Source organism: Balaenoptera musculus, chromosome 20 (genome assembly GCF_009873245.2).
Source record: "Balaenoptera musculus isolate JJ_BM4_2016_0621 chromosome 20, mBalMus1.pri.v3, whole genome shotgun sequence".
Classification (NCBI taxonomy): domain Eukaryota; kingdom Metazoa; phylum Chordata; class Mammalia; order Artiodactyla; family Balaenopteridae; genus Balaenoptera; species Balaenoptera musculus.
The window spans coordinates 17,998,241-18,018,541 of NC_045804.1; the positions used below are offsets into that span (position 1 = coordinate 17,998,241).

Here is a 20,301-nt window from a genome sequence, read left to right on the forward strand (position 1 = left end):
GTGGTGGGTTCTGTGTATTTCTCCTGGTTCAGGATGGAAGTAGACCAGCCTTCAGAGGGCAGAAGTGGAAGTTATCTTAATTGTGAGTGATGTGACTTACAGGAAATCCAGACTTGGGAAAAATAATTCGTGTTTCTAAAAGTGGTGTCATTTAAGAGGGTCTTTTCGCATACGCTGACTCACTGAATCAGTATTTATATTTCATAGATGAATGTAAATCCAAAGAAATCATTTAGCCCTCAGCCTTTGGATTTTGTTCTTAATTATCAGCTGCATCCTGGTGTGATCCCAGGAAGCGTTAGAGGAGGAAGGGGCCATGGTAGTGTGGATACATTTGGGAAATCCATCAGTAAGATTTAGTTCCCTGATTTCTAGCACCTTTTGGAGATGGTGACTTTTTTTCCAGCCCAAATTTGGAGGCAAAGATACCAGAATATGGACCTGTGTAGAGTGAAACAGCCCAGCCCCTTCTTGTTCGTTAGCTCCAGCTGGAGGAGGATGTGGGACTTCTCATGCTCGTGTCCTGGGTCATCTGAGGTATGACAAGGGAAATCACTGTCCCAGCAGCAAGCTTGGTTTATAGTACTATTACTTTGATCAGCCCATGAGGGCTCCCCTTAAAAATCAGGACCTTCATTCTTGTGTTTCTGTTTTTCAAGTCTAGTATTTTCTTTTAAGGAGTTTATCACTTGGGTTAAGGATTAATCTGTTCTGACCTTGTCTTGAGATAAGAGTCCAAAGAAACTGGAATCAGGTTGAGAATAACCTGACTCCTCAGTCTCTGTAAAGCTACCATTTCAGCAAAGCAGCAAACAGACCAGGCCTCACTGGGGAAAACTGATGTTTTAATAACAGCTGCTGAGTGCCGACCATAGAAACAAGATGTGTATGCTTAGGGAAGAGGCAGCGCTAGTAGGTTAATCCACAGCAGACACCCTCATCATGCTACTTAGTTTCAACCCTTTTGGCTTAAAATGTACATCAGTTTCCAGCATTGCTGCCCAAGTGAGGTTTGATCATATCCTATTTGCCTGAGCCCTGGATTAAGGCAAAATGAGAAGGGAAGTGCTTTGCGTAGGATCCACAGCTGGGGAGTATGGAGTAAGGGGAGGCAATCCTGGGAGGGTAGGGAAACAGAAACAAAGCACACTTAATGGCCAAACGACGTCTTGATTTCTCTGAATATATTAAAAAACAGTGTTTCAAATAAGCTGTTTCACCCCACTCCCCTATCTCTGTCTCAGGGGTCTCTAGATAATCCTAAATAGCAGCTGAGCAATAGTTGCCACCAGGGAGCCAGAGGATAAGTGCAATTTTCATTTCCCCTTGGGATCAAATCCAGCTGAGCAGATGGCCCAGATGTACAGGATTGGCTTGAAGGGCCAGGCAGAGACCATCTGCAGTGCCACCCATGTAGCTGGGCACTGGCTGAGAATTAGCCAGACAGTCCCATGGTCCTGAAGGCTGCCATGTGGCTACCTTGGGCTTTAGAGCAGGCATTGTTCTTTCCTTATCTATCTACTATTAATGTTTAGAAACACTGAAAAAATAAAATCACCATAGTGAATAAGCTAGAAACAACTGCAATAGTCAAGAAAAAGCATTCTTTATTTTTTTCCCCCATGGTTTATTTCACAACTGTGGTTAGAGGGACAACTTTTCTGTTCCCAGCTAGTCCAGACCCAGTGGGATTGTTCTGAGGTGCAGAATTTGCATTGGCTCGGAAGCTGTGAGGCTAACTAGCTAGAGCCCAGAAAAACACACTTTAGTTACTGCTCTGGAAGCCTAGGGCAGGGGACCTAGGTAAGAGGGAAGGCCTAGATAAGGAACAAGGGCCTCTGGTCTCTGAAAGTGGGTTACTCCATTCCTTCTTCTTTTTGGAAATGGAGCACTTTGCTCCTTTTTCTGTGAAGCCCTGTAGCTGCCCAGAGTATTTACATGCAGACCGGTATTTTCCCCATTGGGTATTTGGTCCCCTTCTTTTGTCTTTTTCCTCCTGGTGAATGGCATCAGTATCTGTCCAGTTAGAGGGTGGGCCCCTGTGCCATGTTTAGTCTGCCAATGTCCACCCCCACCTCACCCCTGCCAATCCTGGGACGTCTGTGACCAATGTTTTTCTCCTTCCTCATTCCCCTCTGGTAGTATCACCTAGTTCCAGCACTCTGTTATCTAGGACCACTTAAGTAAGGGTAGCCTGAATTGACTTGAGAGAATTGAACCGAGCTAAGAACGAGAGAGAGCTCCCTAAGAAAGGAGGCTTTGTATTTACACGATGCCCTTTCCCTGGCCCTCAGGCCTCTAACCTGCCTCATAGCACTACTCTTTCTGAGGGCAGTTAAAGTGCTGGCTGTAAACAGGACCTCCTTTCTTTCTCGGGCTTCTCGGGAAAGAGACTGATGTGGGCCTCTTGTTACTGAGCAAGTGATTTGGAGTGGTTCTTGCATTGGAACCAGAAATTCCCCCCAGCTCCAATTGCATTTGACAACAGAGAGGGGTCCCTTTGATGACAGCGCTGAAAGGCTAGGAGAATGAGGCAGTGGGATGAACTCTGCAGATTGGCAAAAGATGGGGCAGGAAGGAGGGAAGGCCATCTGAAAAGGCTTGTAAGAGTCATACTTCTTAAACTGGGCTTAAACTTAAAGCTGGCGTGGGAAGGACCTGGAGCAATTGCTTTTCCCTTTATGCTCTCTGTCTCTGATGTTGCTTTGGATGCCAGATGTTGACGTAAGTGTGCTTGATTCTCTGTACTTCAGCAGTCAAGCAGGGCAGGTATGAGAGAATAAAGCAGAACCTGGAGATCCAAAGTCAAAATGACAGGATCTTTAAGGCATTTCAGGCGCCTCTTTTGAGCCATTTAAGTTTTCCCCCTGATTTATCTTTGAACTTGAATAAGTGGCTTCTAAGCTTCCTATGGTGACCTTTATAACCTTCTGTAATCCTCAGCCCCTATGTTGCCAATGCCTTGCGTGGTTTAGTTTCTTCTCAAAAAACGTCCTTCGTAGACTTCACAGAAGAATGGGTCTGCTTTTGAGAAAATGTGGGCTGGGCACAGCTGACTTCCTTTTATCACTAACATTGGCTTTACAAGTGAGTGTCCTGTCACAGACGGCTTGTGTTGAGTATTCTAGCTGGATGGGAGGATTCATTAGAAGTAGAAGGTCCAGCCCTTGTTCTCTGGAGCAGGAAGAAGAGTTGGAAGTAAAGAGGGGATGGGATTAACTTTTGGGGTCTGAGCTAAACCCTTTTTGTACAATTTGTCTTGGAATGAGTTGACTTCTGGCCACCTTGGAGAGAGAAAGTGGCCAAGTGTGTTTGATTCAGTTTTTTTGAAACACCTAGGACTTGGAAAGGACCTTGGCTTCTAAAAGATAGCCACCCAATGTTTCACCTCACCTGATGGAGTTGTTACTCCCAGTCCCAAGGATAGACAGTTGGAGGGGTGAGTTCTTCGTGTTGAGCTTTAGAAGCTACTTCTCCTTGGTCTTCGGTTAAGGAGGAAGACTTCTGAGCCTTAGCTTCCTGGAGAGTTGGCTCTGGGACTAAGCTGGTCCTCAGCCCAAGTTCTGAAGGTACTTGGAGTTCTCTGACACCTTCCAGAGTAAAAGTACTGGCTGGCTTGCTCATTTTGGGGCAGGGGCTTTTGCCTTCTGGAAGGAAGCCACCCAGAGGTCTGTGGACTAAAAAGCATGGTGGGTTCTCAGGGGCTGTGGGGCAGAGTTTTTCTGTCTGAGTTTCTGTTAAAGCCAGGAGGCCAGATTCCTCAGATGGGGCTCCAGTTACCTCCCAAAGACATATATCGATGTCTGCCATGGTCCCCTTTATTTTATTTCCTTCTGGATCTGTGACTTCCCATTGACATAGCTCTGCCGTCCTGCTCCCCATACTGCTTGCTCTGTGGGGACTGACTTTGGGTTGGTCCATGTCTGGAGCGTCTGGCTGGGGGGAGAGCCCTTCTGACCTTGTGCCTTCCCAAGGACAGACCGTCTCTCGCCCTCTGTTCACTTCTTCTGAAAAGTGTTCTTCAGTCCCTCCAGATCCTGCCTTTTGCAGGAACGTCTCTCCTTGCCCTTGAGATTCTCTCTCCACCTCTTGTTCCAGTCCCCCTTTCTCTGCTGCTCGACTCACCTCCCAAGGGCAGATTTCTGTTTTCTTATCAGAGGGAGCCTCTTCTGCTTCCCATGGACACACTTCTGCTACTCTGGCCCCCACGCTGCCTGCTGCCTGGGAACTTTCTTTGCTTCTGTCAGAAGCTTGTGGGGCTGGTTGTGGAGACAGACCCCCACAATCTTGACTCTCCTGGGGACACACAGCCTCCTGTTTCCCATCTGCACTCTCTGACTTTGCCTGAACAGCCACAGCTTTGTGCTCTGGTTTTTCTGGGGCTTTCTCCTTCTCCTCTTGAGGCTCCCCTTCTCCATCCTGTCTCGACACCCCTTCCTCAGGGATTCTTTCGGTCACCCCCCAGGGACAGGTCTCAGCTTTGGCGCCGCTGTCAGGTTTGGGAGCATCCATGGCAGGAGCATCCCACGGGCAGACCTCGGCGTGCCTGCCCCCAGCGCTGAGCAGTGTCTGAGCACCGGCTTTAGGTTGGTCAGGGCAGTGACTGTCTGGGTGGGAGAAAGAGCCTGCCGGGGCCATGCTCTCCGGTAGACAGATAGGTCGTAGCTGATTGCTTGCTTTTTCCCCATCTTCAGCAGTGACTTCTGCTTTCTCTGCTTGTTCTGGGAAGGAGCCCATCTTTGGGTCTTGTGTCAGGTCCCCTTTCTGTGCTGCTTCATCACTCACTTCCAAGGCGTGCCCCTCTGCCACTCTGCTACTCCCGCTGCTGGGCAAGTCTGAGACCTCGGGGGCCTGAGCAGAGGGTGTCCTCAAGTCCTTCTCCCAAGGACACAGAGCTTCCTGCTCTTGACTCAGTTTTGTCTCCCATTTTGATACGTCTTCTCCCAGGGAGGTGAGTCTCCCCTTTTCTAGAGTTTTCTCCCTCTGCCCCATGGAATCAGTCTCCATCTCTTGTTCTGATTCCTTCCCAGGGGCTCCTTCATCCACCTCCCAGGGACAGATCTTGGCTTTTTCACTGGTAGGCGCTCCCTCTGCTTCCCAGGGACACACCTCAGCTGGCCTGCACCCCGCACGGTCCAATACCTGGAGCCCAGCTTTTGGTCTGTCGGTGCCCAGGGTGTCTGAATGCCGAGAGGAGCCCCCTGGATCCAAGCTCTCCCAGGGGCAGGCTACCTCCCGCTCCCGGGCCTGCCTCTCTGGCTTCTTTGGAGCAGTAACAGCTCTCTCTCCAGGTCCAGAATCTGCAGAAGCCCTTCCTGTATCATTTGGAAATTGCCTAATGGCCTCAATTCCCAAAGCCCTTTTCTCCCCTGCTCCAGCACTCACCTCCCAGGGACAGATCTCTGCCTTCTCAGCAGGCAGGATTTCCTCCACGTCCCAGGGACAGATCTCAGCGGTTTTGCTTCCCATACTGCCTGACATCTGGAAAGTGGCTTTGGGTCTATCTGTGTCTCGAGGACCAGGTTGTGGGGAGAAGCTGCCAGGGTCCACCCTCTCCCAGGGACAGACTGCTTCCTGCTTTTGCATCTGTGCCTCAGGCTTTTCCCAAGTTGTGCTATCTTTGATTCCTGATGTTCCAGGCATCTTCTCCTTGTCCTTTTGAGATTCTCCTTTTGATGCCTGTCCCGATGTGCAGTCCTCTGTCGTTCTTTCATTCACCTCCCAGGGACAGATTTCTGCCTTGGCAGGTGTTGCTTCCTTTGCCTCTGACCTGAGATCTTCCCGTGGACATACCTGCGCTGCTCTGCTTCCTCCCTTGCTGAGGAGTTGGCCACCAGCTTTGGATGAGGAGTTTTCTAGATGTGGGCTGGAGTGCCCAGGGGTTGTGCTCTCCCAGGGACACACTGACTCCTGCTGTTGACTAAATTTCTGCACTGCTTTCCCAGTTTGTTCCCACGTCTCTCCAAAGCTCCCTTTTCTGGAGGTTTTTCCCTTTTCCTGGAGAGATTCTCCACCTGTCGTCTGACTCATCATTTCCTTCCCTACTACCTCCTCACCCCGCTCCCAGGGACAAATCTCTGCTTTCCCGATAGCAGAAGCATCTCCCGCCTCCCATGGACACACCTCAGCGACGCTACTGCCCAAACTCCCCGAGCGCCTGGGGGTTCCCGGAGCCTGAGTAGAGACTGCTGAGGGGCCCCGGAAGTCTGTCCTTTCCCACTGACAAAGAGATTCCAACCCTTCACCCAGTTTCTGTTCTTCCAAGAAGATTGCTTTCTTGGGAGTTTTCTGCTTTGCCTGGGGGAGCTTCTTTACTCCCTCCTGGGACGGCTTCTCATTCTCTCCTCCTTCACTTGCCTCCCAGGGACAGAGCTCTGCCTTGGTGATGTCAGGTGTACAAGCTCCTGGGCCAGCGGCTTCCCACGGTCGTGTCTCTACCTCTCTAGGCTCCACACTGCCCACTGTCTCAGACCTGCCCTTGGTTCTGTCAGAGTGCTGAGGGGCTGACCGAGGGGACAGACCCCCAGGATCGGCACTCTCCCAGGGACACACTGCCTCCTGTCCCCTGACCAGCCTCTCTGGCTTTTTCTGAGCAATGGCAACCACATCTTTGGGTTCTGATTTTTCTGAGGCTTTCCCCCTCTCATCTTGGGAGGCATCTAGATCTTGCCTCAGTGCCTCCTCCTCGGGGACTCCACTCACCTCCCAGGGGCAGATTTCGGCCTTGTTGCTACTGTCAGGCTGACACGTTTCTGATTCGGTGACTTCCCAGGGGCATACATCTGTCACCCTCTGGTCAGCACTGCCCAGGGGCTGGAGGCCAGCTTTGGGCAGTTCCCGCCACCCCCCAGGGGCTGCTTTTGCTTGCTTAACATTTTTGTCCCTAACTGTGCCCTGCCTGACTGGCCTCAGTGTGGTAGGCCCTGTTTTACCTGCTCTCGCAACCTTCCCCTCCCCTAGACCCTGGGATGGCCTCCTGCCTCTGTCTTCTTGTTCCCTGCTGCCCTCCTGGTGACAGACTTGGAGCATTCTGCTTGTGTGAGCGTTCTGTTGGTTCTGGAGGGACTCCTCGTCATCACAGGGGGCAAGCGCGGCCTGCTTACTCACCGCCTTGGGCCGGCCTGACCTGGGAGATCTGGGACATGCCCTCACACCCTCTCCCAAAGCTCGGCCCTTCTCCTCCTTCTCAGGACTCCCTTCCCCGCTCTCTTTCTCTCTGTATGTGCTCCGAGAACGGGTCAGAGCTTTGATAGCCAGTCCCAGACTACGCATGGAACCCTGCTGAACAGGGGTCTTGAGGCTGTGGGATTTAGAGAAGACCTTGGGCCTGTCCTCATCCTCATCAGCTTCCCCCTGGAGACACCTGTCCTCTGTGTCCATCCCGTTCTCCCCAGGCCCCCTCTTCTCTACTGCTGTAGAGAGGGCCCTCCAGAGCCTGGCCCGACCTGGGGCGGGAGAGTGGTTGCCTCGCCCTGGCCCCGAGGGGCCTTCCTGAGCCACATTTTCTTTCTTTGATGGCAGTTCTGCATTCTCCCAGGGGCAGATGTAGGTGAGTAGGCTGGGGCTTTGTGGGGGTACTGGGATGGGTGCCAGGGCAGGGGCGGGAGCTGGCAGCAGGGCCAGAGATAAGGTGGAGGTGGGAGACAGCATCCCCGGCTCCCCCAGGCCCACCCCGGACGTGGCCATGATGGGTGTGGAGATCTGGTGCTGGATGGGCTGGTGGGGCAGCCTTCTCACGGCCTCCTCGTGCAGCTTTCTGGAGGCGTGGGAGCTGTCCACGCTGCTCCTCTTGGCCGGGGAAGGTGGGGCCGACAGGGGAGTCGCTCGAGCTCGCTCCAGCCTCCAGGCCGAGGGCCTCCGCGCTGGGCTGGCCAGGGTGGCCTCTGCCTTCCTTCTCTCCTCCCGCTCCCTCGCCCGCTGGTAGGTCTCCTCCAGGTAGGCCTGGCTGGCCTCGAGCAGGGCCTTTTCCCTGGAGCCAGCCACGACGCTCAGCGACTTGTGCAGCGAGGCGGGCCGGGCGCAGGGCAGCCGCTCTCCCACCGTCAGATTGTGGGCGCTGGCCGACCTGAAGCTCAGCGCGGGCGGCGCTGCCGCCGACTCGCGGCTCTCGGATTGCGGGCCCTTCCTGGCCAGCTTCCTCCGCAGCAGCGAGTCGAGCAGAGGCGGGTGCTGCTCCCCGCGGGGATCGCGGTCCTGCTCGCAGGTGCTGCGGGACTTGCGCAGAGCCGGCGGCGCGGCGGGCTCCCGGAGGCTGGCGCTGAGCAGCCTGGCGCTGAGCAGCCGGCGGCGGGAGGAGCCCCCGGGCAGGCTGCCGCGGGCCGGGGAGCCCGAGTCCCGGGAGTGCTGGCGGGTCAGGGCCTCGGGGAACTCGGCCAGGTACCTCATGAAGGAGCGGCCCAGGCCCTGGCGCCAGCTGCCTCGCTTCTTGCGCAGGTGCGGGTTGTTAGCGGCCATTTCCTTGGTCTTGTGGACCTCGAGCTGGGCGTAGAGCTTCTTCAGCTCGTCCTGGGGACGGGGTCACCGGGGGAGCAGAGCTGGCGGTGAGAGCCAAGCTCTCCATCCCCTGGCGGCGCTGCTCTGCCCCTCACCCCTTGCTCAGACCATTTTCTCTGGGGGATCTCTCTCCCACCAAGCTGTGTCCCTTCCCAGCTTTTAAAACTCAGAATTCACCTCTCTGTCCTGCAGGGCCAACAACCTAGTTCCCGAGCCCGACCCGCTCAGCTCCGAGGCCTCAGCACACCACTGCCTTCTCTGGGCACTGTGGTCTGGTGGGACGTCTCCAGCTTGGGGGGCAGGAAACCTGGGTTTGAGGCTGCTGACCCATCATGTGCCTCCAGGCTATTTTCTTGCCCTCTCTGAGCCTCTGCTTCAATAAAGTAAGGAAAACTGGCTGCCTAGTGTTCACTTTCTTAAGAGGATTATATGAGATTGGTGGTGGGACCAGTGGGCGTGAAAACTGCCATATTCAGGTGTAAGTGACGGAATGGGGCTTTGAAAGTCTTTTGTACTTCGGATCTCTCCCCGCAGCCAGCATAGGGGAGGTACGTGGGCTCCCCATACTGGAGGGTCAAGGATGGTGTCTCTGTGGCAGCGTGCCTCCACTCTTTGGCCTGCCTGCTGGATTGGGGTCTCAGTTCAGCCTATCCCCAAGGGGGCAGGCGGCAGGGCAGGCAGAGCTCAGAGGATGAGGAGGATACGGAGGAAAGAGAGACAAAGGCAGTTGAGACAAGGAAGGAATTGGGGGATGTAAACGAGTCAGTTGTGGAGGGGGCCCCAGGGGAGGTGGAGGGATGGACAAAGTGGCTTCCTGGGACTGTTCCCACATGCAGGTTCTACAAGACAATGGGCTTCACCGCCAGGTCTCTTTATATCCTACCCTCCGAGCCTCTCATTAGGGTTTCTGTGACTATAATGATATTTTTAAGCAGAAAAGTACGGTAAGGATGCTCTCCTGATGTAAGACTCAGGAAGAACTTCCTTTCTCTAACACTGCTGGGTCCAGGGAAAGGGGATCCTGGTGTGGAAATCCCTGGTAGCCACTCACTGCCTGAGTTACGCAGCCCCAATGGCCCTAGGGTCACTAACTGCCTGGTATGTTGGGGACTGAGGGGTTTCTTAGGCTGCCCGTCATGGTGGCCCTGCTGAGTGGGAGTGGAGGACACAGGAGACAAAGGTGATTTGAGCTCCACTCATGGTTCTGCCTCTACCTTGCCAAGTGGGCCTCAGGAATCTGGGTTCTGGGGTTTTGGGGGGAGGGGGGGTTTATCCACTGCGTGGCCTCCTTCAAGTAGAGTCAGGGGAAGCAGCTTAGGGCAATGGTGGAGAAGAGAGGGAGGCGGGTCTTAGAGGAAAAGCTATGGGGAGGAGAGGGGACCTGCAGTGGCACACAGCCCGGGTGGCAGGGCAGCTGTGCCCCCTGCCCAGTCCCTAAGTAGCATCAAGAGGAGGCGGGGAGGGCAGCACCTACCCGAATGTCTCCAGGGTCCAGGCTGTGCTCGCTCCAGGCTGAGGCGATGCTGCTGTTCAGGTAGGAGCCTGAGCGCTGCAGGTCCAGCTCGTCCTCGTACACCTCATCCAAGATCTCCTCTCGGGGAGGAGCCCCCGGCTTCTGGATCTGGCCATGGTGGGCATGATCGGGAAAAAGACTCACCTTGGCTCCCTGCCCCGTGGCATATGTATTTACTCCATAAATCTTCACCCCCCCCCTCTGATTTGGAGTTCTGGGGGTCCAAGGAGTATTGTTCCCTCTCCTTCCTGATTTTCTCTAGCTCAGAGACCAGGGGTCTCAATGCCCTGCCCCCACAATTCCTAGCCATGTCCTTTAGCTCCCCCCCCAACCTATCTTTCTGTAACTGCTTCTGAGTTGATTTTCAGAGTCTGCCAACCTTCCAGTTGTATTACAAGGACTCCCTTCAGCTCTAGCCCTTTTTTTTTTTAACTCCAAGTGTTTTTATTATTTTTTTAAAAATTATTTATTGATTTATTTATTGGCTGTGTTGGGTCTTCATTGCTGCGTGTGGGCTTTCTCTAGTTGCGGAGAGCGGGTACTACTCTTCGTTGCAGTGCGTGGGCTTCTCAGAGCGCAGTCTCAGTAGTTGTGGCACACGGGCTTAGTTGCTCCGCAGCATGTGGGATCCTCCGGGACCAGGGCTCAAACCCGTGTCTCCTGCGTTGGCAGGCGGGTTCTTAACCACTGCGCCACCAGGGAAGTCCCGGCTCTAGCTCTTATTTCCCTTGCCCAGGGATTGGAGACGGAGATTCCTTCCGTGACTCCTAAGTGGGCTACTTGCTTAGGGCCCAAATCCCTCAGGGCCCAGGGTGTCATTCTCACCCTGGCCTGGAGAGGGTGCTGTGGGCACAGCAGCACCACAGTGCCCCTGGCAAAGGGGCTGCGTCTGCCTCACATCGAGGCCAGGGGAAGACCTCACCTTAGGGATGAAGATCAGAGCCAGTGTGGCGGTGACTGTGCTGTGGGTGTGAAAGAAGAAGAGGAGGAGCGTCCAGTCTGGGTGCAGGGAGGGAACCAGTACAAACCTGAGGGTGAGGTGGGAAGGGGATGGTTAGCTACAGGTGGGAGTGGCCTCTTTCACCTGTTTCAGTGGCTGTCCTCCCCAGGCCCCGCCCTGATCTCCTAGAGGTGCTCCGTGCAGTGAGGAGGGCACTCTTCCTTCTTCCTGCCCTCCCACCTCAGGGCTCACGTTAATCTCCACCTCTGAGAAGCCCTCCCAGACTACTCCAGCTTGCCTTCTCTGGCTGCTTATAGCACTTAACTCTGTTATGGACCACCCTGTGGGTTGATTCTACCTTCACCACAGGGCCAGATCCTTGTGGACACTCATAGCAGGCCTGCTGCAAGGACAGTTGGGGTGTGAGGGGGAAGAAGGCAGGGAGAATGGAGCCTGTATGTGGAGGAGAACCGGGGGGGGGGGGGCGGGTGGAATGGGAGAGGAGTTAGGAGTGGAGCATGCTTCCTCTTCTCGGGTGTTGGGTGAGACATGGGTTACAGGAAGGGTGTCTGTGGGGTAGAGAGAGAGCTACAGGTGGGGCCCTCCTCACCTTGCTGAGGCGTAGTAGGTGTTGCAAGGAGGGCTGTGGGATGGGGGTACCCTCACCTGGGAGAGGTGAGGAGTGGTGTTAGGGTGGGAGGCGTGGTGGGTAGGAGGGCCCGTCCTCACCTGGCTGCGTGGAAGGCAGCAGAAAGCAGCAGCTCGTTGTGCAGGGCGATGCCCATGTACCGCGGCTCGTGGAAGGCTGAGGGAACAGCCCGGGCGGCATAGCAGAGGAAGCTGCCCCAGCACAGGAGCAGCATCTCGGCTGTGGGGAGATGAGGAGGGCCGGGTACCACCTCAGCCGCCATGCACCCCTTTCTCTGCAGGCCGTGCTGGGGGGAGCCCAGTCCAGGGGCCCAGGTACAAGGCAGGAGGACCCCTGGAGGTACAGGGAGGGGGACCAGAGTGAGGCTGGGCTCAGTGGAAGCAGCTCACCCACAACCATGATGTAGTCCCAGCGGTCGTGGTGGCAGAGGTAGAAGTGGCGGCCTGTGTGGGTGTGGCCTCGCGCCACCAGGGACATGTGCTGAACACCTTGCTCCAGGACCCCCGCTGTCCATACAGCCAGGAAGCCCAGCACCAGCAGCAGAAGCAGCCCCAGACGCTGCAGCAGCTGCCCACTGCTCAGGTGGGGGCCCCGCTGGGCCGTTCGAGACAGAAACAGCTGGAGCACTCTACAAGGGTTAGAGTGTGGCTGGTGGATGCAGGGAGGGGAGATGCCGCTGGCCTTTGCTTCCCTTCCCTCCGCACATCCCTGTCCTCCCATCCCTTCCATGGTTCACCGCCTCCTCTTACCCCCAAAAAAGTTACACGGAGGGGAGGGCCATAGTGATGGGAGCAGGCCTTGGGGGCACAGAGGAGTAGAGCTGGTAGGGGTCTGGCTGTGAAGAACTTCATTCCGTAAATGAGCTGGGGTAGCCTGGAGTGAGCAGCGTGAGAGCAAGCTCTGCCCCAGACCCTACCTATAAAGCTTGAGTATAATAGTGCCGTAGACAATGGCAAAACCCAGCAGCCGGACCCAGCGGAGGGCGATGCAGCGGAATACACTGGGCTTGAAGTACAGGATGAAGACCTGGTGGGGAGGGGGCAAAAATAGTTGCTCTCCACTGCACTTCCACTGTGTGCCAGGCCCATGCTAAACACATTGCTGATCCTCCTAACCACCTTGTCATAGAGGGCATCATCACCTCCATTCTGCAAAGGAGCAGCTTTGTTATCAGAGAGGTTAGGTAACTTGTCCTAAGTCACACAGCAGGTCATAGAGCTCCTTTTAAGCCTGGCTGTTTGGTTCCAGAGCTCACTAGACCAGCCTGTCATTTGTGGGTATGAATTAGAGGATATTGAGGTCTCTGAATCCCCCCAACAGGGCAGAGAGGAAGGATTCTGGGGCTTGGAGGGTACCAGGTTGGGACTATGGGGGATCCTGGGAGGTGGGGTCAACCTCTGGCCACAGACTCACAGGGAAGTAGAGCAGCAGGGATCCAAAAAGGATGGTTTCCAGCAGTACCACTCCAGATGCCCGGATCCTCTGTAAACACAGGAAAGAGAGAGGTATGTAAGCAGGGCAGCAAGAGGACAGAGCCTGGAGGATGGTACAGGAGGGTCTCAGGCCTGTTTGAGGGGTCACCCCATGGCCCTGGGCTAAAGCTTCACCCTGTAACATTAGCTCTGCCCTCTCCATCCACAGCCACTCTCACCGCAGGCTCTTAGCTCCACTGGCACTAAGGCTGGCTAAGGCAAAGGTTTCATATAGCTCCTGCCACCCCAGGCCCATGCCCCTCCCAGTCCCAGCCTGGGCCTTGCTGCAGACCTGGGCTAGAATCAGAGGTTGCTGGAGCTAGAAGGGATCTCAGGCTTTCCTCCAAGCTTTGGGTCAGACTGCCTCCTTGTCTAGAAACTCGCTTCTCTGTCAGTTGACCGTCAACTTTGGCTCAAATGTCACGTTCTCCAGAAAGTCTTCCCACGCCATCTCAGGCAGGGTGACTGGGTCCCCTCTCTGAGCTGCCACAGCAACTGACACCTCTATCCTGGCCCCTGTTTTGCTGTGCTGTCATTTTATTTACATGTCTGAGGGGCCAGATCACTTCCCCTAGTGCCTACACAGTGTTTTGAATCAAGTCCAATGCCTTCATTGAGCAGGTGAGGAAACAGGTCTAAGGTGGTGAGGTCACTTGCCTCATGTCACATAGTGAGTTAGATTAAGAATCAGGGCCAGAACCCATTTCTCTCAAGTTCTAGTCTTAGGTAGTCTCTGGTCTCCGGTTGATGCTAGAGACTCAGGATGGGTAGGACACGTGTGTAGAAGAGAGATGTGGGGCCTCCCTTGCCTTGCTCTGGCGGCAGCGATAGGAGACCAGCATGGTCAGGAAGACGGCCAGCATGCAGCACGTCTGAGAGGCCAGCACCACTGCCCGCAGCGCGGGGGCTTCTTCCACCAGGCACGGCGTGGCATCCAGGCAGCTGGAGCAGCCCTCAGCACATGGTTGGCACTGCAGCAGCCTCCCAGAGCTGCCTTGAGGGGACCCGAATTGCCCGGTAGGCTGGGCAGCACCCTCCTCTGCGCCTATAAAGAACAAGATGGGTGCAGGGAGAGGGGCATGGCTGGGACATCCTGAGACCCCCAGCCTTCTCTCCCAATGGTCACCACAGCTCTCTCCCTGCCCTCTTATGGTCTGTGGCCCCTGGGGTAGCGTCAGGATGGGTAGGAATGAAGAAGTGGGTACTTTCAGGGAAAGGCAGGGTAACAGGAAGAGGTGATGCCAGGCTAGGACTCACTGCGAGGTCAGCTTGCATCAGACTGGCATGTTATAAGCTCATTCTCAGAAGGAACAGACACCCCCAAATTGGACCCTGCCTGCCTCTCCTGCTTCTCTCGACATTCTTCCCTTGCTCCATGAGTTTTCTCCCAGTGTCTCACCCCAACTTGCCTTTCTTCCCCAGATGCCCCCCTCCAATCAGCCCAGCCTGTAAAACACCTTCCTGGCCCTCCGCATAGTTACATACCCCCGGAGCTGCTTGCCCCATAGAAGCCAGGTCGGCAGCGGCAGAGGTAGTGGCCAAGGACAAAGCCCTGACTCTCCAGGGGGACACACTGTGGGGATGACAAACACAATCGGTATTTATATGAGGCTTTCCCTCCTGGGAAGAGACGGAGGGTGCATCTACCTTCCTATCCACGGCCCCTGGGTCTACACTGGGTAGCCCCACCAGAAAGCCACCCCAGCCCTTGGGAAGCCTTCCATCCCTGGAAACCCTACTCTGCCCCCACCATTGCCTCTCTTCTCAAAGAGACCTCCAAGCAAAGAGTATGGAGATGGATCACCCTTTTATTCAGACTGGCCCGGACAGGAGCCTCACAGGTGCCATTTCCCAGTGCCCAGCTGATGCTAGAGCAAGGTGCTGGGGAGGTGGAAGCAGGGAGAAATCTGAGCTCAACCACACCTGTGTGCCTACATCCTGCTTCAAGGGTCTCCATCAGCCTCCCTCTTTGGCACACAGGTGGGTTGAAAAGGCCCCCATGGAGGAGCAGCTTCCTCCATCAGGGCCATCTGGCTTTGGCGCAGGACTACTCTCCCCAGCCCTAATGCCAGGCTAATGCCAGGCTGGTGGGATGCCAAGGCCAGCTCTTTATTCCACCTCCACCCATTGATGTTTGCCCAGCAGGGGACAGAGTAGACCTCAGAGCCAGGCAGGGAAGATGAGCCCGTGGATGAGGTCAGACCTGCTGTAGGGAGTGGCTGGGAACAGACAGCAGTGGGGCAAAGGAAGGAAGATTACATATGCAGCCCCTAGAAGGTGCTTCTGAAATCGTGGCCCAGCTTCCCCTCTTACTCAGACCACTGGAAAACGTTCTATTCCTGCCATAGACAAATGCATCCCCAGAGACACGAATGTGGCTGGGTTTAAAAGTGCACTGGACAATGGGAGCCCTTATCCATCCCTGGACTGATAGCTCCAAACACATGTGCCCTGAAGAGCAACAGATGCCCAAACCCACCACACCTCCCAGCAGCCTGCAGGGCTCCCCTTGGCTTTGGTTCAGCTCAGGAACAAGCATGCAGTCAGTGTAACTGTGGAGTGGATTAGTTCACTGACCTGCCAGTTTCCCAGTACTGGGCTTGCAGGATTACCAACCATTGCTTTCCATTATCCAGATTCTCTTGCATCCACGGCTTTGATTTTGCCAGCATCTCGCCTGGGTTCCATCACCTTTACCAGTCCCAGAGCTCTTCAAGTTCCTTCTCTGGTTAGTCTCCTCCTACACCCCAACCAGCAATTCTACTTATTTCAACAAACACCAAACAGAGCATCCTTTGTGGGTCAGAAGGAGCCCAGAGCTCTGTTGACATGGAGAATGTGGTTCAGGAGAAGGAAAGGGGACAAAGGGGACGATTAATAGAGGCTCAGGAGGTGGTCCTGGGAAGGGATCCTGGAGCACCCAGTACCAGAAGGGAGAGCAGACAGGGAAGCACACTGAGAATGCAAAGGAATGAAGGTGGCTGTCTCAGGTGGGGGATGGGGCTAGGCTGTATGTGTCCTCACTCTTAAAAAGCCTGGTATCTCATCTCTATCTATCTTATCAGTAGGAACTTCCCTGAAGCCCGGAGAGGCTGGTGTGCCTTTGTCAGCTGCTCCTGATGGCAGTGATGGGAAAGGGGAGGGAGGCAGGACACCAGCACCCCCACCCTCTGTATCCTTACCTGGGTGCTGTTGAGATCACACAGGTGTGTGTTAGAGTACCAGCCTGGGCCGCTGGCACACTGATTGATGTCCACACTCTGAAGATCTACGTCCATCTGCACCTGCCCCCTAGGGCAGTGAATTGGCAGTTAGGGGTACAGTGAAGGATGCCAAGGTGGACATGTGTTCTTGGACCCCAGACTATGAGGCAATGCAAGCTCTACAAACTTTAGCACAGTGGCTGCAGCGTGCCAGGAGAGAGGGCACACACGCACGCCATTTCTCCAGTGCTATTAACCCTCGCTGTCTCTGCAACAATCCTCCTCCCCTTAGGTTTTTCCCTGCCCCCGCCCCCCATCCCTCAGGTTTTCAACATGCTAGCATTTCCTGATTTCTATCAATGGGAAAGGGAGGGGGCGAGACATATGGGAGCTGCGGCTCTGATGATCTGTCTGAAAGGGATATTCACACTTCCCCACTGCATGTATATACACACTCACACACACACATGCACGCAAAGCGCAGCTATTAACCACCCCCTCACTCTGCCCAAACCAGGTCTGAATTGATCACAGCAAAGGAGATATGGAATAGAGGGGCCCAGAGTCAGAGCTGCCTGGCCCAAGGGCTCTCAACCCCTGCTCTGGGCTGAATGGGGAGAGAGCTGGCAAGGAGCCAGGCTGCCTGTGGCCAGGAGAGGAACTCTGCCGGGGACAACGAATGGGGACACAGAGCTGGGAAAACAAGGTCGATTGTTGAATGCTTTGCGGTACACTATCCATCTGCTCCCTCCTTCCCATCATGGCTCCCAATCACCTCTTTACTCCAGCTGAGGGAGGGAGTCAGTTATTTGAGGAGTATCATAGGCTATTGGGGTCAGGACTTGATATAAGAATATAGCCATTGGGAGTGACCCTGGGGATCTGGCCAACTCCTGGACAGAAAAGGCAATGGTTCCAAGCCTCCCCCCAAGTGTTCTCCTTCCCTAGCAGAAGCCTCCTTTTACAGTTCTAGATTGCTAGGGAGCAGCGAATTTCACTCCTGAAGCGCCCATCTGACTCCTCTGAGAAGCCAGTGCATGGATTGTAACTGTCTCCCGCACCAAGCCCTCTCCTGCCTTGTACCCACTACTCAGACCTGGAGGCCAGGACCTATGCCCAGCTATGTCCACACATCTGTACACACACACGTGTATACCTACTTGTAAATGGAGTGATTTATATGTAGTACATACACACACCTGTATATGTTAACACACAGTTGCAGATTCCCAGAGTCAACTGCAGATATACACAGCTGAATGCAAATACACACACCTGTGTCCCCCACACATGTGCATACCAAATGGCCTACGCACAGCTGGCTGGACTTGGGCCCCCCACCCCACAAATCCACAATAGCATCAAATCCTGCACAAAACCCACTTACCTGATCTCCGGGCTGAGGTCTGGCTTGAGTCCATAGAAGGCGGCTGAGAGTGTGATAAGCCAGCCCGGACGGAGCCGGCCCTCCTGGCATTCCAGGAAGGGAAGAGACAGCCTCACGTGCTGCAAGTCCCCCACATATCCATCCCCCTGTGGCCACTTGGGGCTGCCAAGGCTCCCTAGGTCATTGGTCAGCACCCGCTTCTGCAGGTCAGGGGTGTCCAGGGCCCCGGTTGGGCTCTCCTTCTGCACCCTGCTCCCGGACAAGTCCTGAAGGATGGTCTCCTCCCCCATCCTGGTGGCCTGCAGGGCCAGCTGCAGGTGCCTGGCCCCCAGTGGAGGGTTAAAGGTCAGCAAAACCCGGTATGCCCTTGGGTCCCCCTCGGCCACGCTGCGGACCAGTGCCTGGTACCACTCCACATCCTCCTCCACACTGGACTCCCGGATGTCGTTGGCTTGTAGCAGCATGTTGAGGAAATTGGCAGCCTGCGTAATGGTGCCCGCTGCCCTCCATAGGATTGGGGGGAGCCCTGGTCTGGCTCCTGCCCCATGGGCTTCATAGCGCTCACTGCAATTAGCCCCTGACAGCTGTTGGGCATCTCCAGAATAGAGAAAAGCCAGGGCTGCCTCAGCCCCCTCTGGGGGCACCCACATGGGTACAGATCCTGGCTTGACTTGGGAGGACAGCGCGGGCAGAGAGCGGAGGAGCCTCGGACCCCCCAGAGCCCAGCCACAGAGGAAAGAGCAGCCCAGCAGCCCCCACACAGGAGGAGGCATGACCACTGCCCTGGTGCCCATCCTTGGGGCAGCTCTCAGGGACCCTGGGGTCCAGGCTGCCCGGGGTATTGGAGGCTCAGGAGATCCCAGGCAGAGGCTGGCCGCAGTGTGGGGCTGCCTGCTTGCACGCCTCCTATCCTTGCTTTCTCTCTTCCTCTCTTCCTCTCTCTCATGCTCACGCTGTCTTGCTTGTTTTTTTCTTCTCTTTCACGTCATCAGCTGGCTTCTGGACGTAGGCATGAGGGCTGTGTTCCCTGCTCTCTCAGTGTGGCCCCTCGTCGCAAACCCTTTTAATCCTGGCACACCACTCTTCCCTCCCCCTCTTATCCAATATCTAGGCTCCCTCCCCTCACTCCCCACCCTACATCAGATGCTCCAGGGAGAGACAGAAGGGACTAGTCGTTCTCTCTCTTCCTCCCTCCCCCCCTCTGCCCTTTGCTCCATTAGGAGAGATGGGCAAATCCGGGATGGGGCGCCATAGCAACCGCAGATGAGCCTGTGCCCCTCTCTCCACCCCTCTGCTCCACTCAGCCTCCTGGCAGCAATTTCGACGGCCATGATAAAGGGCCAAGCTGCAGCTCCTGGCAATCTGCTCTAGCTGCCTGTACCCCCGACACCGTGCTGCTGAACTGGAATTTGAGATTGGGGTTGGCGAGGGGTGGGCAAGAGAGCCCAATAAGTATAGGGTTTTTGAAAAATATATATTTATTTATTTATCTGGCTGCGCCGGGTCTTAGCTGCGCCACGCAGCCTCTTAGTTGCGGCACGTGGGGTCAAATTCCCTGACCAGGGATTGAACCCAGGACCCCTGCATGGGGAGTGTGGAGTCTTAACCACTGGACCACCAGGAAAGTCCCAAGAGAGCCCAATAGAACCATAATTGATATTTGTACAGACTGTGGCAGTTTACAAAGTGTTTTTCAAGTGCGTTATCTCAATGACTCTTCCCCAACCCACCTATGCTGAATATTCTTATCCCCATTTCACAGATGCAGACAGTGAGGCTCAGAGACTCACCCAGGATCACATAGCTGCTTCATTTGAGTTGAGATTCAAACCCAGAGCTCTGATTCCCCTACAGTGCCCCATCAAACCCCCACCATCACCCTGTTATTCATCCTTAGAGACCTCAAGAAGACCTAACTATAGCCCGGAGAGGTGAAGGGACTTCCCTAGGACCACACTGTTGCTCTTGACAGAGCAGGAGCCTCCACCAGGTCTCCACCTCCCCAGCCAGGGAAGCCCGCCTTCTCCTGCATCACAGAGTTAACCACTGCCCGGAGTAAGGGGGTCATGGTGGGGAGGGGGGAAGAGAATGAACAGTTTTGCTTCTGCTTCTTCCACCTTCATTTTGTCATTCTAAGCCCTGTCTTCTTCCTTTCTTCATGAAAACCATGGCTAACCTCTCTTGCTCTTCCAGGTCTTCTTACCCCTCACATCCTTCCCTCTGTCGGACACAATAACTGGAAGACTCAGAGTTAGCACTGTCTGAGGCAGCCTCCTCGGATCCAGAAGGGTGTGGATTCTTGGAAGTCAGCCACGGAACAAAGCCCCTGCCTTCCTCTCCCTCCCTCTTCCACCCCTTTCCCATCGCTGATCGCTCACCCAGTGATTTGGCCCCATGTGCATGTGCTATCTGTTAGTTTCTCCCCTTCTCACTTTGCCCCCATCCCCGCTTCTTAAACCTCTGATGTCCCAGATCTCTGAGTTTATGTAGGGAGGGCTGGGTGGTGATGGCTAAAAACTTCTCTTGCTTTACCGGTGGCCTCTGCAAACAACAGTTCTGCTTGGGAACCTTCACTGGGAACGTGAGGGGTGGAGGAAGAGATGGGGGCTAGAGGACAAACCTCCACAGAATCCCTAGGATGTCA

At 55.0% G+C, this 20,301-nt stretch overlaps 1 protein-coding gene across 1 annotated transcript; it reads right to left on the reverse strand.

The window, feature by feature from the left end:
- Window positions 1-1,618: 1,618 nt before the first annotated feature.
- Window positions 1,619-18,513, reverse strand: GPR179 (G protein-coupled receptor 179). The gene is made up of 11 exons (XM_036835341.1): window positions 17,658-18,513; window positions 16,250-16,358; window positions 14,553-14,640; window positions 13,877-14,112; window positions 13,009-13,077; window positions 12,512-12,621; window positions 11,985-12,223; window positions 11,676-11,814; window positions 10,929-11,034; window positions 9,968-10,114; window positions 1,619-8,505 (listed from the first exon to the last, which is right to left on the reverse strand). Exons 1-11 carry the CDS (start codon window positions 18,449-18,451, stop codon window positions 3,406-3,408), a joined length of 7,137 nt encoding a protein of 2,378 aa, XP_036691236.1. The 5' UTR covers window positions 18,452-18,513; the 3' UTR covers window positions 1,619-3,405.
- Between the last annotated feature and the right edge of the window lie 1,788 nt (window positions 18,514-20,301).